The sequence below is a fragment of the Exserohilum turcica genome (assembly GCF_000359705.1).
Source record: "Exserohilum turcica Et28A unplaced genomic scaffold SETTUscaffold_6, whole genome shotgun sequence".
Lineage (NCBI taxonomy): Eukaryota > Fungi > Ascomycota > Dothideomycetes > Pleosporales > Pleosporaceae > Exserohilum > Exserohilum turcicum.
The window spans coordinates 1,400,064-1,419,164 of NW_007360277.1; the positions used below are offsets into that span (position 1 = coordinate 1,400,064).

The following is a 19,101-nucleotide window of genomic DNA, read 5'->3' on the forward strand; positions in this document are numbered from 1 at the left end:
ATTACAATATCTGCTCCTTCACCTCTGCCTGCTTAGTAGGCCTACTAGGCTTTAGAGCATCCTTAACGTAGTGTAGAAGAATCTTAATAAAAAGGTTGTTTAGCTTAAAGCCTACAGCAATAGCTCTACTATAGATATAATCTATAGTACGAGGATAAACGCTAGTTAGCGCAAAGACTTATAAGGTATTCTTACTAATAGAAGGTAATTTTAACGCAATTACTAAGGTATAGGTATATATATTAGTATAAGGAGCTATAGTTAAAGGATAACTATATAGTAGTAGGCAGACTAATTAGACAGCCCCTTAACTTTAAGGTGGGAGTTGCGCTAAGAAGAGTTGTGCCGAAGCGCCGAGATTAGCGTCAGACAATACTTTAGAAAGGCACCTCCGTACAAGTATACATACTATACATGCGATAGCTGATAGCACTGGTTTCTATATATAGCTGTGTGTACTTTATGCTGTTATGTCATGTCATCTTATATTATGCTGCACACATATATCCATCAACACGTGTTTGTTTTTTTTCTGACGTAGAATACGGATTTAGGCTTCTTCTGTAGCACATGTGAGCCAACGAGGTTGTGTTGAGATTTGTATTAGATAATCAAGTTCGAGTGTGTAGTTGATACTCGTAGTTTCCTCTGGATTGATTAGGTTCGTCGTGCAGATACTGAGATGGATAGCTGTGGTTGGGATTCCTGTGTTTGTATGCAACAAGGTAGGCTGGCTGTGTGCATGAATAATAAGCATAGTAATAAATTAAGAGTTGCTAAGATAATAACGATAATGATATATTATTATTCATCATGTCTGACCAAGATTTTTCTTCTCGTAACCTTGATGAAAAGGACCGTGTGCTAAATGTCTCTCACATCACATATTGTGAGCTCGCATTCTAAACCACATACACACAAATAGACGGCCTAAACTAACACACTGTACACATGTAAATAATAAGTCGCTCATTTCTTCCCAATGCTGAAGCCTCTAGTCATGAAATCCGCACTATTACCTGCAGACGTCTTGTGCTCTTTCTTTGAAAACAAACTATTGACGTTGTCGCTTTGAGCCATTTTCCGCCTCTTATTCCTTTCTTCCTGCTCCTCGAGCACTTTGCGCGTGAGCGATGCGGTTGCGCTGTTCTTGATACCGTCGCTCGCTGCTGCTGTCGTTGTAGATGGCTTTGCTGTGCCGTTTTCTTTCTTCGTCTTCTTGTCTTCGTCAGAGGAGGAGGAGGAGGAAGGTTTCGCCAATGTGCTGGTTTCCGATGCGTCCTTTTCGGCGTGCTTCCGCTTCTTCTTGCTACCGGGTGCCTTTTTCAGTGCATGTGTAAGACCCTTTTCCTTCAACGTTTTTAGACGCAGATTGAGGCGCGCAATGTCGGTGGGCGCAGTAGGAAGAATCGGAATAACGTCGTTTTCGGCGTAGGCTTCGTTGCACTGCGCCTAGTTAGTCGTTGCGCAAAAGGGGTAGGGGCACAACGTACCGTCAGGCAAACACGCTCAGAAACCTCCTTGACCACACTTCCTGCAAATGCATGTCCACAAGGCACAATATACACTGCCTTGCTCCCAGCGCCCAGTCTCTCTCCCTTAATGGGACACTTCCACCTCTCATTAGTATCTTTTGCGCCAACTTCTCCACCCATCTTCTCCTCGACCTCAAACTTGACTTCAACAACGTCTTTCAGCCCCTTTACTCTATCCCCAAAAGTCCCCAGTTCCGAGTCTTTCACACCCCCAACCTTCTTCATCTCTGCCTTTTCCACATGGCCATCTTCTTTGAGCAGAAACTCGATAATCGAGTCTTTGTTATAGAGCACTCCCGCTGCATCAGAGACTACAGGCCGGGCGAGGGGTTTGCGCGTAAGGGGATCGGTGGACCAGGCGTATTCTTGTTGTTCGGTTTGCGCCTCTTTGATTTGGGCTGTTGTGAGGGCTTTTGCGGCTTCTTTGACAAGCTCGCGGCGTTTAGGAATCGAACCGCCATCGTTGCCCATCCTGAATAATTGTGCGCTGGGTATGTGTGTGGTGTTGTGGTGGTGGTGGTGAGTTGATGTACGGAGTCGCGCGAGGTTGGGATTGCGGCGAAGGCGCGGAGGTTCGAGTAGTTTTGGGACGTGCACGTGCCATTGCCGGTAGGATACACCTTCACGTTCATGGGTTAAGAGAACAGTATAGTAGTATTGTACAAAGTGCTTCGTATCTTCGTTACAAAATATCATGAGTGGTATAATGCTACATGTCTGTCGTAGCCGACGAGACTCTCATCTTTCGCCGTTGTGGCCTCTCCACCTGCTGCATCCACTGCTTCTTCCACTCCGGCTTGTTATCATTCTCCTCTTCCTCTGCTTCTCCCGGTCTAGTCTCGTTTTGAAGATAACGGTGCCTATCTCCCTCTTCCAATGAGCCCCGTGATTGGATCTTTTCCTTTGATCTGGAGTGCCCGTCTTGAAATAGTATCCTTTGAATAAAAGCAGATAGTCGCGCCCTCTCAGCCTTGAATGGGGTCTTCATCTCCTCGGAGACCAAGTTGCTAAATAGCAACTTGTCATACACACCATGAATCTTTCTAATTGCAGTAATGGCATCTTGTCTCTCCTCCCCTTTCAACGACCGAGTTACAGCATTTTTATTGTATTTTGTCGGGGCAGCACCAACACCCAGCTGAATGCGAATGCTCTTGGCAAGGGGGCGGAGAATAGTAAGTGCCTCGATCAAGTCGGAACCCTTGGCGAGAGGAAAGCTGGTTGCGAGCTCCGCGTATAAGGTGATGGTCTTTGCATCTGCATCCTCCAAAGTCTTGAACATCATGTTCAGAATGCGACCGGCGTGCCTGAGGGAGTTGTGGTTATTCTTGTCGCGGACACAGGTACTCATGGCGATTCTGAATGTGCCAGGTCGAGGCTTGACGCCCTTCTCCATCATGTCTTGCTCCATCAATTGGACGGCAGCAGCAGAGGCGCGGTTTTGACGAAGGTTGCGTAAACGCATGTGCAAATTATCAATGTCCGGGACAATCTTGTAGGTCCGGGGATCGGTTAAGAGGTCCCAGTATTCCTGTGCGGCCTTATTCGCGACAATCTTCTGGCAAGCTTCTTGAATGACAGAGAGAGTGTTATTGCCTGGCCAAACATACGCAAGTGGATTGGATAGAGCACCATCCGAATCTCGTTTTATAGGAAGGAACTCGTCACCACGCACGGGGGTATTGTCAGGCGAAAGGTGATCGTCATCGACACGGTATTCCCGTGGTACGTTGGGAGCTCGTAAACGTGGGAAACCTGCGTTTTGCCGCTCTGTAGTGCCTAGTCGGGGAACAAGTCGTGGAATATCCATTGTCTGCTCAACCAAAGAAAGCACGTCGTCCCAGTCTCGCGGTCGGCTACCAATTAGCAGCAGTCTGGCCATTGCGCAAACCAGCTCTTCATCAATCATCAGGTCTGCGCTCCCCCACCTTCTGATGATATCTTCCCACATGAGCCGGGCTTCCACGATGCCGCGCTCTTTACGTGCGGCAGTTTCATCGTCACTCTCTCCCTTTGGTGCGTTTACCAACAAATTTTGTCGTATGGCGTTGAGGATAGTCACGTACGTGATGCTGTTTGCTGATGCAGGCCCGGTCTCAGCTATCTTTCCAGCAACGCCCCACAATGCATCCATATCTCCTGCTCTTGCACATACTTTCAACGCAGCATTTGTGTGTATAATAGACGGCTCGACGCGGGAATTGGGTGCGGAGAGGGAGTGGTACACGGAGAGAGCTTTGCTAAGAGTCCCTGAAGTGTGCGCATTCTTGGATAAACCGCGGAGTAAGATGGTGTAGGTATAGGAATCGGGGAATTGCGCTCGCTTCTTCATCTGTTGAAAGTCAGCATGGCGCCACACCGCTCATGTTTCCCAGACGTACATCGTTATACGCCTTGAGCGCGTCCTTGACACGCCCTTTGTCCAGATAGTAGTCGATGATGTGGTTCCAACTGACAATACACTCCATTGAGTGGCTGGCCATGTACACCAGCTGCAGCATCTCGTCCACCTTGTCCTTGGCCAATTCTTGCTTGACAAACACTGCGAGCTCCAATGGATCCTGCAGATGTCGCAATTCTCTTTTCCTTCTATTCCAGTCGCTGTCCGACATGCGGGGGTCACGCCGACCCAGTTTGGCCAAGTTGGGTGTGTTGTCGACTCTCCGTGCATGTGTTTGGCGTAGCGCCTTGGTTGCGGCTCTCTTTCGATTTGCCGCAAAGGCCGATTTCCTGAAGTGGTCCTCTCCATACTTGGAGGGTCCTCGAGCGTCGCCCAGGTCGGTGGGCCGTCCTTCTCCTTGTTGTTGCCATGAGACATTCCGGGTCGACAGCAGGCGGTGCAGGTGTGGTCTGAGCAGCGCATTCACATTGCTGCGCAGGCGGTGCGCACTACTAGCCGGGACACGGAGCGTCTGTGTGCATCGCCATAGGGACGCACGACAAGTAAGCATGAGGTCGGGCGGAAGTGCAGGGCGTTGTTGTGTACAAAAAGCGTAAAATTATCATCAGCCTCAAGGAAAAAGTTGCCCAGGATTCGCGCAGCGGCAGAATGGCCGGGCCGAAGCATGCAGCACGTGACGACCCGACACGGCGTCGCCCGATCCGAACGCCTCGAGAAGGCTGCCACTATCATGGCCTTGTGCGACTATAGGACAAGGAACCAGCGTTGGAGCAGAGGGTGGGACAAGCACACTACGGCATAGTGCCATGCTCGAAGGAGCCGCGGGCGTCTGGGCGGGAGTAGGATCCCAGCCTAAGCCAACATGGCGTGCCCACGCCTCTCCTAGCAGCAACCCAGGCCAGCAAGGCTGAGGGTTGACACTACTGGCATCCGAGTCTGCGGAGCCGAAAAGCAAACAAGCACTATAACGCGGGAGAGCCAAAGCCAGCGCAGGGCCATTACCCATCGTGGTAGGGCTTACGATCCTTTTCAACACACCCCCCAGCTCCCCAACCCAGGGCTGCGGGAAGGCAAACTAGAACCACCGTAGAAAAGAGCGAACTGGCTTAGGATACGCGCCCGCCCGCCCCCCCCAACTAGCGCATGACAGGCAGGCCAACTCTGTGCCCTTGTGCCTTGTCCTTGCCTTGCTTTGCCTTGCCTTGCCTTGGTTACTAAGACTGCTGGAGTCTAGCGACGACGGATGCCGCCCAATGCTCTGTGTGCCCTCTGATCGGTGGGCAGACCTGCACATCATCCAGCATCGGAGTTTTTTTGCCTCTCTCTCTCTCGCAGCACCCAGCGCGGCGGGCTCAGGGTCTTTTTTTTTGGATGGCGTAGATGTGTTGGCCTGGTCGCCGGCTGTTTGTGTGCTACGAGATTCCAGAGGCTTGGTAAGGCGCTGTTACAGCGAGGGTTGCGTGATGGGCTGTGTGCGAGCACCAAGTGGGCGCTTGGTAGGGGCATTCTTGCGCTGGTGTTGATGTAGTGCATTGTGGCCTTGTGGTATGAGACGACGTTGTGCTGTAGTGTGTGTGTGAGATGGTGATGGCTGGTTGTTGCTGTGGGCGCTTGTTGGAGTAAGACGAGTGGTGCAGAGACGAAGAACAACGGCCAGCCGTTATCAGCTGGCCAACACCAGCAGGACCATGACCAAGCGTGCAGGACAGGCGACAGTGGCACAGCGCCATCCACAGGCACGCACGCATGCACACGCACACGCACATGGACCTGCACATTCACCCCCCTCGTTCCTCGTGGCCACGGGAAGGGAATGCTGCAAGAGGCCAAAAAGACAAGCACGGCGGCTGGTGCAGTGTAACGATGGGTGGATGTAGCAGTGGTAGTGTAGGAGTAGCACAGGCAGCTAGCAGTAGCCACCGTCAGCTTGCCGACTGGCGCGCCGTTGTGTCCCTCATGCCAGATGGCGCTGCCGTCGCGTCTGGACGGCACTGGCACTGGTGCTGGCACTGGCACTGGCACTGGCACTGGCACTGGCTAGCCCTCTCCAACGGTGGCTCCCCAAAACAAGACGATTGCCTTAGCACCCGTCCGGGGCATTAACACACATGTAGGTTAATTCGACAACGGCTCATGGGCCACTAGAGGGCGATCTTGCAGATGCGAAAAAAAAGAGGCTTGTGAGATGCTAGCGTGTGTGGCTGGGCTAAATATCCTCTCCGCCTCTTTTGCTTTGCTTTTGCCTCGCACTCGGACGCGGCATGAATCTGCGTCTGCTCTACAGCTATGGGCAAGGGCAGGGCGTGGATGCAGCAGGGGGGAGGGGGCGACGCCTCGGCCGACGCCATTCTTGTGCTTCTTTGTTGAGCTCGCCATGGGCGGCCCAGGCGGTGCGCAGGTGGCCTCTTTGCTTTGCTTTGTCTTCGCTTGCTTGTCGCGGGTGCCGTTGTTTTGCCGCGTGGATATGCCTCCGGAGAAATGGGCCGTCCATGGCTGATTCATGGGCATTCGGGCCAAGCTGCCCGACTCGATGGCCGTGCCGTTCGCCCACCATGTCTTGCAGCGGGAGGCGAAAGAAAAGAAGAGAAAAGGAAAAAAAGACGACGGTCCACAGGGGGCCGGGGCCAGGGCGAGGCCACGACGGGGCCGAAAGCAAAAAACAGCATCTCGCAGGCCCTTGGATTGCATCAGGCGGGCGTCTGCCGTCGGCCACGGCCGAGTCGGAGGGTCGTGGTCGCAGGTCGCGTCGAGGCGGCCAGTGGGAACGGAGTGGGTGTGTGTGTGTGAGTGTGTGTGAGTGTGTGTGAGTGTGTGTGAGTGTGTGTGAGTGTGTGTGTGTAATGACACGGAGGCACAAGCCGCGCGCATCCTATCAGCACCCGACGCAGCCCCAGACTCGCTCGTCACACCGACGCACACACAGCAGCCTTCTTTCACCCGCACCGCCGCCGACATGTCGCCAACCCCCGCCCGGCCTCTCTGCCTGCGGGCTGCGGGCTGCGTATCATCTGCACACGATGCTGTGTCTGAGACGCCATGACTTGCGTCAGACATCAACTCTGCTTTACGCGCCTTCCTCTTTGGTCCCGCGCAACCAAGATGCACGTCTCCCTGGGAACAGCACCCATGTCGGAGCATGTGCCCAGCACACGTACACCTGCCATGTACTGTGTCGCCTTTGCAATGTACACTGCACCTACACCTACACCACCGTACACACATGCTAGCCCCGAAACCCGAATACGAGCACACCCACCCACGCCCTCTGGCCCTCGGCTGTGCGTCATAGACGCGAGTACGCTGCAATACGCCCGCACACGCCATCCACCACCAACCGGCCCTCCCGATGCCGACACCGCCGTGCCACCGCGCCTCTGTTCGGCCTCGCTCGACCCCCGTCTCGCCTTCGCCTTGCAGCAAATGCGCCAAAAAGGAACACAAGACTCGATATTCCCAGCAGCGAAACAAAATACATGCCGCCTGATTGGCCCAGCCCGCCACGGACAAAAAGGCAGTGGCATGACAGCCGCCCCTTTGCCCAAGTCGCCCATCCCTGTCCCCACCCAATCCGGCTCCGGATGCACCATGTGCATGCCATGCATGCAATCAGCACCAGCGAACAAGTCCGTACCACCGCCACACACTCACACTCGCCATTCCCATCTTCTGCACAAACGCATCACAAGGAACAATCAGACCGGGGTATCGGTGACATGGCCCCGGTACGACCTTCCCTGCGCGCCCCCCTCCCCCCCCCTCCACGATACGTGTAGGATAAGCATCTCACTGGCTATTCTTATTGGCTTCCTGGTCCTACTACCTACACTGGAGGCGGAAGCGGGGAAGGGCGACAGCAGTCGTGGTCGGAAAGCAAGTCAAGACAAGCCATGTTTGATTGCCTCAAGGCCGCCATGCAACAAAAAAAATGGTTCGACAAACCTCCACCTACGGCAGAGTGGTCTGATTCCTGCCTTTTTTTTCTGGCCTGGTCGTGTCGTGTCGTGTCGTGTCTTGTCGTGTTGTCCGCGCCGGTTGCCGGTAATAAAGAAGAGGACGACAGGGCAGCAGGCCAAGCGAGGGCAAGGGCATGTGTGAGTGAACGACCGTGACCGTGACCGAACCGAGCGTCGTCGTCGTCGTCGTCCGTCGCTCGCCTGTCTTCCGTGGCTTTCCTTTGCCCCTCCCATGCCGCCTTGCCGTTTCCAGCCTTTTGATGCGTCGTCGTCGGCGAGATGCTTGGGCAGACGGGCGCGTTTCTGTGTCTTCCTTGCAATAGCCAGCAGAACATGTCGCTGTCGACATGCGTTACGTGGCAGGGCCTGGGCTGCGTGCCTCTTGTCTGTCTGTCTTGCTCGTCGCCTTCTCTGTTCAGCAGTGACCGGCACCTCGTGAGAGGCGCCAGGGCAGGCCAGGGCAGGCCAGGGCAGGCAGGTAAGCAAGCGTGCATGCATGCAAGTGATTTGATTGAGAGACAGATGGAACAAGAGAGCCCTTGACTAGGGTGTCATGGGCGTGGCGAGGCGAGGCGAGGCGATCCAGCTGCGGAGACAAGGACAGGGGCCGGCAGCATGAGAAAGCGAGAGACAGCGAGAGAGACAGGAAAAAGGCCATGGACAGCCATGTCGGTAGGGAACAGCCATGCAATGCACTGCATGCATGCACCATCGCCTGCCATGCTGCATATTCAGCCGAGAAATTCGGCGACAGGGACCCTTTTTTTTTTCTCTCTGCCCTTCCTATCCTCTGACTCTCTCTCTCTCCGTCAGTCAATCAGTCCGTCCATCTATCTCCGACTGCCAACCTGACTCTGCAAACTGACTCTTCCCCACCGAATCCAACATGACTCTGCAACCTCCATTGCCACTGCCAATGCCCCATCTAGTACACTCCTAGATGCACAGCCAGTCTTCGCATTCCGCACCCTTTTCGGTCTACACCTCACACACGACCTACATGTCCCCTTACTCGCCATGCACCCCATGCATGCATGTCTGCCTCGCTCTCTCCATTAAGCTTTCCGCAACACAGATCCGCCCCCCTCTCTCTCTCTTTCTCTCTACAATCGGAGCATTTTCTACGCACCGAAAAAAAAAATGCAAAACATGAAAAGACTAGAAATCGGGCCAAAAAGTAATCAACATTACAAAACTAGGTTATTCAAGGAAAAAGAAAAAGAGAAAGAAATAATCGACATCAGACACACACACACACACACAGAGAGAAAAAAGAGCGCACATACACCCCGTGCGTCCGCGCGCGCGGGCATACCCGGTGCTCGGCGGCGGCGGCGGCGGTCGGTCAGTCAGCCCAAGTCAGATATACATGTACGGGGGTGGGGTGGGGGGGGTGCAGGTGTATGAGGGTCTCGGCCATCTAGATTAGGAGGGGAGTGAGAAAAGAAGGGGAAAAGGGAAGGGGGGGGTATGTACACCTAGTTGGTGATGGGTGGTCACATTACACCTACACCTAACACGCCCCAGCTAACCTAAACCCCTAGGCTACTTGGATTATTACCCTTATTTCTCTAGTGAGTAACGAACTAACTAAGTAGGTTTGTCACGTAGTAGGTCTAGGAACCATCCATGTTCCTTGTCGCGGACCCCTTCCCCTCCCCCCCCCTACCTACATGTACCTACATACCTACCTACATACCTACCTTACCTACCTACCTACCTGAACCCTACATACATGTACATACGTAGATACAAAACACACACGCGCATATACTTGCTAGGTGTGAAACACTTGTTGTCGGTCTTTGGTCTCGCCGAGCCTGGCTTACTTGCCTACCTACATACATACATACACACACACATACATGCCCTAGGTGCAACATACATGTTTTGAAACGCGTTTTTGGGCTTGGCCCGCGCAACCGACAACTTACTGTCCGTTGCCCATGCTTCCCTTTCTCTCTCTCTCACTCTCATGCTCACTCTCATGCTCATGCTCATGCTCATGCACGTAGCCCCACGTCTCGCCCCCCACCCTCGCCTTTTGTCCTCTTTTAGTTTCATTTGCCTCTTTTTTTTTTCTTCTCGCCCTTGATTTTTAATCTTTATTTTTTTGCCACCCGGGTGTACCTCGCGCCGTTGTTCCGTCGCACGGCTGTATTATTCTCTTTGCTTTTTTTTCCCTCCAACTATACGCCTTTTGCACTTGCACTTGCACTTGCGTGGGCTGGCTTGCTTGCACACGCACGCATACCCTTGAAACCCCCCCCCCTTCCCTCCCTCTTCCTCGACACACACATACAGCACAGGTGCATGCAAATGCAAGTGAGACCAGCCACACACACATACAGCACAGCACAGCACAGCACAGCACACATACACTGCTGCACATACACGGTGTAATTCCATGTCAAGTAATCGTAATCATAGTCACGGTTTTTTTTCTCTCTCCCCCAGCTCGCTTTTTAATTATGATCTATGTATTTGATTTATTTTTAATTTTACATACACGCGCGTATTCTTCCCGTCCCAGTCAGTCTGCCTTACCTTGGCTTGGCTTGGCTTGGCTTGGCTTGGGCTTGCGTGCGAGCAAACAAAAAAAAAGCCTGAAAAAAAACTATATAGTCGGAAGAAAGAGGAATAGAGAGAGAGAAGAGATGAGAAAAATAAGCCCGGCGTGCGGCGTATATACGGCGTGGCTGCGGCAGGAAACGGCAGCGACGGCATCCGGCTGTGGCGGCGGCGGCGGCGGAGGCGGAGGTATGTATGTATGTATGTGTGTGCGTGTGTGTGTTCAAGTCATGTAAACTCCACTCAAGTCATGTAAGTAAAAATTTGGGCAGCAAAAAAAAAAGAGAGAGAGAGAGAGGCCGTGTAATACACATGGTAGCTACACTAGAAGAAGACCAAAAAAAGAAACAAAAAAACACAAACTTTAGGCTGACGCCCTTGTTTTGCCTCTTTGGAGTTGCTGGTGCTGCTGCTGCTGGTGCTGCAGTTAGTTGGCTTGCTTGGTTGGTGCTGAAATCGGGTCCTGCCGAATGCAATGCAACGCGTGTCTACAAGCGTACGTGGATTAATAGCCTTGTATGTATCTATGTATGTATGCATCTACGTATGTGCCGCGCGGTGTGTACGAGTCGCATGATAATGTTGGGCCGGATGGGGTCGTAGTGGTAGTGCTTGTCGGATCAGGACAAGAAAGGATAGGATATGCCAGAACAGGACAGGACAGGCCAGGACAGGGCAAGGAGAAACTTCCCAAAACATTGAAAAAACTTAATATATAATTTTTTTTCGGTACTGGGATACTAGGCAAGGCGCGACGTGATGTGAAACACACAAACGGCGATATATCCAAGTTTTGGCGTCGTGGGGAGGGGGGTAGGAGGAGGAGGAGGGGAAGATTGGCGAAGCACTGCAGCGTGGCTTGCTTTCTTTTCGGCCCTGATGTGTCTTGCACACGGTGTATTAAAAAGCTTTCTCGCTTGCTCTCCCCTAATCGCGAGGGAATTCTGACGACTCTCCTTTACGGTGGCCTTTTATCGCGACCGAGTCGCGGGTTTTCTGCCACTGGTCACAGCATCTTTCCCCCTCCCCCCCCCCTGGCGGTGCTTGCATTTTCACTTGGCGGCGGCTGTATGTTTTTTTATTCCCTTAATGGGTGTTTACGATGGAGATTCAATGAGCCACGATGCGCGGCGTGGCTACGGCCCCAGTACAGATATCACCATACAAGAGTTAGTGCACGGCTTCCCAGGTTTGCCGTGAATTGTCATGTCAGGAGGATGGCTCTTTGGGCATCATGCATGTCTCGCGGTTTCAGCTGTTCTGGACTACATGTTTTTCCTTTGCGCAATCTCGCTGATGAGAATCTTTTTCTTTTCCCTTCTTTTTTTTTCTCCGAAACTTTCTTGGCTTTTTCCAACTTCATCTTTACGGGCTAGAACAACTGCATGCGAAACGGCGCTCGAAACAGAAACAATTTTCCAATTTGCATTTATCAGTTTATTTCACACATCAAGCCTATGATTTTGCAGAGTTTCACTGTTTGTGTCAGCGTGTTGCCGTGCTCACTTTTTTTTTCTTCTTTTACACACGACAGAGGCAACCGTGCTGGCGACGTGTGTGTGTGTCGTCGCTCTTGTGTCTGCTCGCACAACCAACGTGGAACGAACGAATGGCCAGGGCATCGAGTCATCCCCCCCCCCCCAAAAAAAATTATCGTATTCAGGTCCCATGATCAAATGCAGCCGACCAGGGCCATCTGTCTTGTTTCTTTCTAAGTTATCGAGTGGAAATTGACTTGGAGTGACTCGTATTATTCGCCGATCGCCAGACCATATTTAGTGGTTCTGTTGGTACATTTGAGGGTTCTGTCCATAGGGCGATTGTGGGTAACTGCTGTTGTTACTATTGGGACTGTTGTACGCGTTGCTGTTGGGGGTGGCATACTGAGCCATGCCCTCCGGAAGACCCGGACTTTGCGTGCCGTATTGAGGAGCAGCCGTGTTGCCAGAGGCGGCAGGCTGATACCCAATAGGAGGGAGCTGGGGATGTTGGCTACCCTGGCCGGGAACACCAACTGCCTGTCGTATCTGTCCATAGACAGGTGCTTCAGGCGGGCCACCCTCATGGGCACGCTGTTGCGCGTCGGCACGGTGTCGCTCTTCGTCGGCTTTGCGGGCAGCCTCTTCCTCCTTCTTCTTGGCCTTCCATTCTTTGCGGATCTCCTTGAATTCTATAAGGGTCTAGTTAGCCAACCTATATCGAAGCCATTTTAATGTGCCAAGACTACGGCGCATGGGTCATAGGTGGCTAGCTTCCGTAGTCAGAAGCTACTCAGTGTGGGGGGTGGACGCGACCAGTATGGCGCTGCACCAGCACGATCCCAAGTGCTAACTTAGCGCGCTAGCCTGGCAAGGGCCACCACCACCACAACCCACGACCATGATGTAGTCGGTAACCCACAAAGTCGAGAGAAAAAAAATACTGACCTTCTGGAGTTCGCTTGGAACCATGAGATTGCATGGTGACGTGCGCGTTCAAGTGGTTCAGAGTGCCGTACGCCTTCTCGCAGCCATTCCAGCCACACTTGTACATGCGCTCGATTTCTTCATATCGCCGACGCGGTCGCTTGTGCTGTTGTGCGCCAGGAATGGGAACAAACGAATAGACTGTAGACAGAGGGTGTCCGCCCTAAGCGCGAAAAAAACAAAAAAGAGTCAGTAATCGATACAGTGGAGAAAAAAACTGAAGACAAGACTGCGCGATTTTTCGCGCGTCGCGACTGCGAAGAGGGAAAGAAGAGAAAAAAACTTACAGTTGGTGGTCGTTGGACGGGAGAAACCATTGCGGGGGCAGGCGGGCCTGAAGTCGCAGGATGGCCGTAATGCATGCCAGGCTGGGGGTAGTGGCCTGCCCATTCAGGGCGCGACGCGTAACCCATGGGTGTTTGGGGCTGACCCGGATAATGCTGCATGTCGTGGTGGGGTGTGTAAGGCGAGTACTGCTGTTGGTGACTGGCATAAGTCGGGCTCGTCTGGGCGGCGATTGATGGATCTATAGGTACATCCGAGTCAGACTTGAGTTGCTGTGGTGATTGATGGCCATTTGCTTGACCATCTGGGATAGGCATTGACGGACTCTGTTGTTGCGCCATACCACCGGGAGCTTGCCCTTGAGCGCCGGGTTGATACGAACGTTGAATGTATTCCGGAAAGGAGCCTGAGCGAGCAGACGAAGGGTTCAGACTGTAGTCGGAACTGGGCGTGAGGTTGGAGGAGCGAGGATCGGGACCTGAGGGAGGGTATTGCGCAGCAGATGCTTGATCTGCAGAGGTTCCCTCAGAAACAGCTTCAGGAAAGGTTGGGTAGGGCGAGCTCAAACCTGACTGCGGGTAGTCTGCTTGCCGTGCGTCCATAGACTGAGAGGAGTGGGCAGCGTGTCGAGGGGGACCTTAGACTCTAAGCTGAGGTTGGATGGCTGGATGCGTGCGCCCACGAGGAGGAATGGCTGCAGAGATATGTCCGTCGCAAACCGTCTTCGGATGATTTGCCGCGGTCTGTGGAAGACAGGCAGCTAGAGCGTATAAAGACGTAGCCTGTGTTCGGCCAAGAGATGCACAGCCAGAAAACCGGAGAAGCGAAGTGGTCAGGTCGTGGGTAGCGTGGAAGTTAAACGCGGATGATTTGCAGACGGTGTGGTTTCCACGACGCCCAGGTGGAGGACAAGCAGTTCGGCAAATATGCGCCGTCGAAAAGATAACGCACGGAAGACGCAAGGTCGAGGGCACCGGGGGGGGCAGGGGAGGCAGAGGCTAGCGGGCAGAGATCTCTCGAATCGCGGAGCAGCTGGCGCGGTGCAGAGTGAAGTGCAACGCAGAGGTTACACAATCGGTGCTAGTGAAGGACGAGCTTGCACTGCGGGTCTGCTGGGGCGAGAGTGAATTTGGAACACAGCTAGTGACAGCGCGGCCTAAAGGCTTTTAGACTCAGTGGCGTGCGGCTTGCGTGCGACGACCAATGGAGCCGCGTGGAGGGAATCGCGGCTTGCCCAGCAGGCCTTAGCACACTCGATGAGGTAATTCGCGCCCGTCGAGGCAGCGACAGGGATGCGGGCCTAGTCGGTAAAGCCGAGCCGTAGCAGTGGGAATGACTGCTGTTCTAGGTGGAGCGCCTAGGACCAGGAGGGGATGGCGCGGCGAGCAAAGTGTGGAACGCAGGCCTGCGCGAGGGCGGGCTTCTAGTGCGTGCGGCGAGGGAGGAGGGCGAGGGCGGGCGGGCTGGGGAGGAGGGGGGGTGTGAGTGTGCGTGTGTGTGGTGTGTGGTATGTGGTATGTGGTATGTGGTGTGTGGTGTGTGTGGTGTGTGTGGTGTGCGTGTGTGCGTGTGAGTGCGTGTGAGTGCGTGTGAGTGCGTGTGAGTGTGAGTGTGTGTGGTGGTGCGTGCGTGCGGGTCCGTGGTAGAAGCACGCTAGTGACGAAGAAACCAGGGTTGGGTTAGGCCTGTTCGCCGAAGGGTGAAGGGGTGGGTGGGTGGTGCGCGCGCAGGCGGCTACCGAAGAGGTCGCTCTGGATGCGTGTGCGCTGACTGGCTCCGCAGGTAGTGATGGGGCAAAAGGCTCCCAGTCGGCCCGTTGTGGTATCGATGACTGAAGGTTTCGCGCACAGTGTGGCTCTCTCCCAGCGCACTCTGTCCCAGAAAGCTCAACTACGCCGAGCGTGCCGAGCGATCAGCCTCTTGTCGCAGCCGGTTTTCCGTGGAAATTTGGCTCTGCGGGCAAGGGACGAGAGGGGAAGCAGGTGAGGAGCGCGTCGGATGCAAAAGGGCAGCAGCAGCACGCGGTGCAGACGCTCGCTCCACGCGAGTGGGCCGTCGACCGAGGGGCGATCTGGTGCGCTTTTTTGAGGGGGGGGGGCTCAGGTGATGGCGACGCAGCGTGCGCGCGCAGCCAGCAGCAGCAGCAGCAGCAGACAGCTTGACGCGGGCGCGCGAGAACAAGAGGGCAGTGGAGCGCCTTGCCTGACGTGGGCTTGGGGGGGCGACGATCGCGCAGCGCGGTGGCAGTTGCGCGTGTAGTCGCAGAGCGGGTGCGCGATCTCAATCTGGTGTGCCTGGGGCGGGCAGCGTTAGGGCAAGGTACCGGGCACACGTCTGGTCTGGCTGGCTCTCTCTGGTCTGGTCTGGTCTGGTCTGGTCTGGTCTGGTCTGGGGGGGGGGTTGATGGTGGTTGAGCTGGGCAGATTGGCGATGTAGGCTAGAAGGGGTGCTAACACAGAAGATGGTTAGGCGACAAGATGGGCAGCGGCACTAGTGGGCAAAATAGCCCGACAGGCCTCGTACCGTGCGCGTGCTGACTAACCCGCCGTCCTGACGTATTGACCGCCCTTTGCACCCGTTTTGCCTGGCCTCGTGCCCACCCCCCGACTCCAGCGACCCCAGCAGCGCGAGCCTCGGCTCTGCTCCACGCCGGTCGCCTGCGAGCCCGCCAGCCTGCGTGTATGCATGCGTGTGTGCGTGCGTACGTGCGTGCGTGCGCATGGCCGCTCGCTGCTGGCGGGCCTCGTCGCGGTGCGGTGTGTCTGCTGGATGTGTGCGTGGAAGGGAGGGAGGGAGAGTGTGTGTGTACAGTACAGGTGTCTGTGGCGGGGTGGGGGGTGCGAGGGAGAGAATGCGTGTGTAGCCAGACGTGCAAAGAAGAATGCGGCCATGGCATGAGGCTGAAGGCTAGCTCTTCGCGCTAGACGCGGCATGGTACATTCGCGCACCGCCTAGCACCCCAAACCACCAGCCGTGGGCCTGGGGTGATATCGCGTGTGCGTGTACACTACGCCTGCCTGCTACTACGCCTATGACACGCAATCCGCACGCATTCACGCCCTCTTGCTCTCCCACGCGCAGCGCAGATGCTTCACCACCAGGGCGGCGGCCGTCTGCGGACCCCCCCGGTACGAGCGGCCTGCAAAACGACTGCACGCAAATATTGGAAACGGCACAGACCTCGACGACCGGCACTCATGCCCAATGCGTCCATGAGTGCGAACCCCCGACACACACACAGCCCTGCCCACCCCCCCTCTCTGTCGCCGCTCGAGTGCGGTGTGAGCGAAAAGCAACATGCAACAAACGCATCACGGGCGGCAGATGGTCGTCGGTTGCCTGCCTTGGCCGTGACCTGCTGCCGCTACACGCACACACACACACACACACACACACACACGGCGACACAGCCACAGGCCAGTGCTGCTGACCGGCCTCGCACATGGCCTGCAGGCCTACAGCGCGTGCTTTGCTGACAGACGGCGGCGCTGCGAGGGAAGGGGCAGTCGCCCTTGGTTGCCAAATGACGCAGCCGCCGCTGACGGGCAGTAAACGCCCGAGGGGGTATGCGGTATGCGGTATGCGGTATGCGGTATGCGGTATGTGGAGGCGGTGGGCGGTGGGCGGTAGGCAGTAGGCCATGACCATCATAGCTACGGCATCTCACATGTCGCGATGCACTAAAGCAATCCGCGCACCACTCGCCGCATGGGCCGTTTCGCCTCGCCTCAAATCCCCGCTTCCACACACTCACCCTCGGCCATCGTCATTCTGGCTCCCCTGTGCAGCCGTCCTCGGCCTTGGATGCGCCTGTGTGCGAGCCTGTCTGTCAGTCAGTCCGTAGTCCGCCAGTCCGCCAGTCCGCCAGTCCGCCAGTCCGCCAGTCCGCCAGTCCGCCAGTCCGCCAGTCCGCCAGTCCGTCAGTCCGTCAGTCAGTCCGTCAGTCAGCAGACTCGACGTCGCCGCGCCTGGCCTGGGCCGCGCGCGCTATCTCGCGAATGCGAAGCTGTCAAGCTGGCTGGCATTGCTCGGCTGCCGCCATCCCTGCGCCTCTGGCAGATGCAGCACCAGCACCAGCGTGCTATATGCCAGACCAGGCGCATCCGCTGGACGCGACATGCCAAATGCGAGCTGCCATGTCACTGTCGATATTCAACGGCTCAACGGTACATGGTACATGTGGACATGTCTGCTCCCAGCCCCAGCGTCTCTGGTGCGGAGGCCTGCATCCGATGCCGTCGGGGGGGCCCAGCCACTCATGGGCTGGCCATGACTTTGCATGACCCTCAGCTGAATGATGTCGTCATAGACGTCCTCGGGCCTAGGCAGCCGTGGGCGTGGGCGTGGCCGTGGCCGTCGACATGTCTGTGTTGCTCTGGAGCCGACGCTGCGCCTGTTGGGCAGAAGCAAGATGAGTGCATCTGGTTGAGACGGCCGCGACGTGATTGGCCGCCCGACACCAAGACTGATCGGACCCAGGATGAATACGAATAGATGCCACTAGCCATTTGCACATGCGCCGTCGAACGGGAGCGGGAGGTAACTTCGATCATAACGCGAACACCACGCCGCGACTAGACTATGTCGACTTCACCTGTACGGTCCAAGGTATACATACTAGCATCGCGGCCCTCGGGGCCATGTGTGCGCGCAGTCCATCCTTTGTCGCTCTCTCGCTCTCCCGCTCTCCCGCTCCCGCTCGCTCTCCCTCTCCCTCTCCCTCTCGCCGGCCATGTGACTCGAGCGGCGCCGCATCGGACATTGCAGCGGGCAGCACGACGCGACAATGCATGGGCAGCGGCAACCGCCTGATTCTCGGGTAGGCATTGGATTGATTTATTTTTTCATCTTTACGAGATGCTGATGGCGTTGCCAATAAATCTCACACTGGCAGTTTGGCCGCATGGGGAGGGGTCCTGATGGGTCGCGAGTCGTGGCGTGGCATGGGGCATGGACATGGACATGGGTGTGGGCATGGGCATGGGCATGGGGGGCAAGTGTGCTAGCCGACAGGCGAAAGACGAGCGTGAGCGAGAGGTATTTCCAGGGCCCACGGCTAATGTCTGGCGCCTTCGTATCCAGGAACGCTCTGCTGGAGCAAGTCGAGCGAGCGGGTGACAGTGACAGGGGCGGCCCCCTGCCTGCAGCAGCTTCAGAATGGGTTTTTGTGGCTTCGCATGGATCGGCGCAATTCGCTCGAGTCAGGCCGAGCGATGCCTCGTGGCGGAGATATGCACGGAGCTTCCCTTGGGGAGTGGCAGACGCAGACACACACACACACACACCTCTGCCCGTGGCGTGTTAGAGGACGGCGCTGCACAGAGGCGCAGAGTTTACCCAGGCCATAGGTGTCATTATGCGGGCACTAGGTCGACTGCCTCGTCCGCCTCCGCCTCCGCCTACGCCTACGCCTACGCCCACTATGCCTACTTTGCCTACCTTGCCTACCTTGCCTACTATGCCTGCCATGGCCGATTTCGAGGCCGACCTGAACAACGCGCCCATGCCGAGACGCATCTGCGCGCACCGCCTGGACGAGCACATGTCCGATGTTGCCTCTCCTGCTGCCCTTTGTAACGCACCACGCGGCATTGTGCGCAGCCAGCGGGCTACCTTCCGCCGACAGAATGAGGCAGCGGCAGCGACTGCGTGTGCAGTGTGAGTGCATGCAGCGCGTTGCAAAGCATGGGGGAGAAGGGGGGGGGGCCTGGATGCACGATACCCTGGCTTCCTTGCCTCGACGGTGCATTCCTCCTCCACTAGAACGTCGACTGCAACACCGTCTCGCCTGACCACGCCGTGTGCATCGCCGCAGCCTCGAGCAGCAGCAGCAGCAGCGGACATGGAGGGAACCGCGATCAAATTGGACGCACACGAACACTCACTCACAC

The 19,101-nt window shown here is 55.7% G+C and overlaps 3 protein-coding genes across 3 annotated transcripts; 1 reads left to right on the forward strand and 2 right to left on the reverse strand.

Annotated features, from left to right (window-relative positions):
• Positions 1–969: 969 nt before the first annotated feature.
• On the reverse strand, positions 970–3,669 carry SETTUDRAFT_156475 (uncharacterized protein; the record flags this gene model as incomplete). The annotated part of the gene is made up of 3 exons (XM_008031620.1): positions 970–1,446; positions 1,494–2,007; positions 2,249–3,669. The coding sequence occupies 3 exons, from the start codon at positions 3,667–3,669 to the stop codon at positions 970–972; spliced, it is 2,412 nt and encodes an 803-aa protein (XP_008029811.1).
• An 8,566-nt stretch (positions 3,670–12,235) lies between these two features.
• Positions 12,236–13,812, reverse strand: SETTUDRAFT_22773 (uncharacterized protein; the record flags this gene model as incomplete). The annotated part of the gene is made up of 3 exons (XM_008031195.1): positions 12,236–12,630; positions 12,887–13,088; positions 13,213–13,812. 3 exons carry the CDS (start codon positions 13,810–13,812, stop codon positions 12,236–12,238), a joined length of 1,197 nt encoding a protein of 398 aa, XP_008029386.1.
• A 4,754-nt stretch (positions 13,813–18,566) lies between these two features.
• On the forward strand, positions 18,567–18,872 carry SETTUDRAFT_34334 (uncharacterized protein; the record flags this gene model as incomplete). Its single annotated transcript, XM_008031280.1, has 1 exon — positions 18,567–18,872. The coding sequence occupies one exon, from the start codon at positions 18,567–18,569 to the stop codon at positions 18,870–18,872; it is 306 nt and encodes a 101-aa protein (XP_008029471.1).
• Positions 18,873–19,101: the final 229 nt, after the last annotated feature.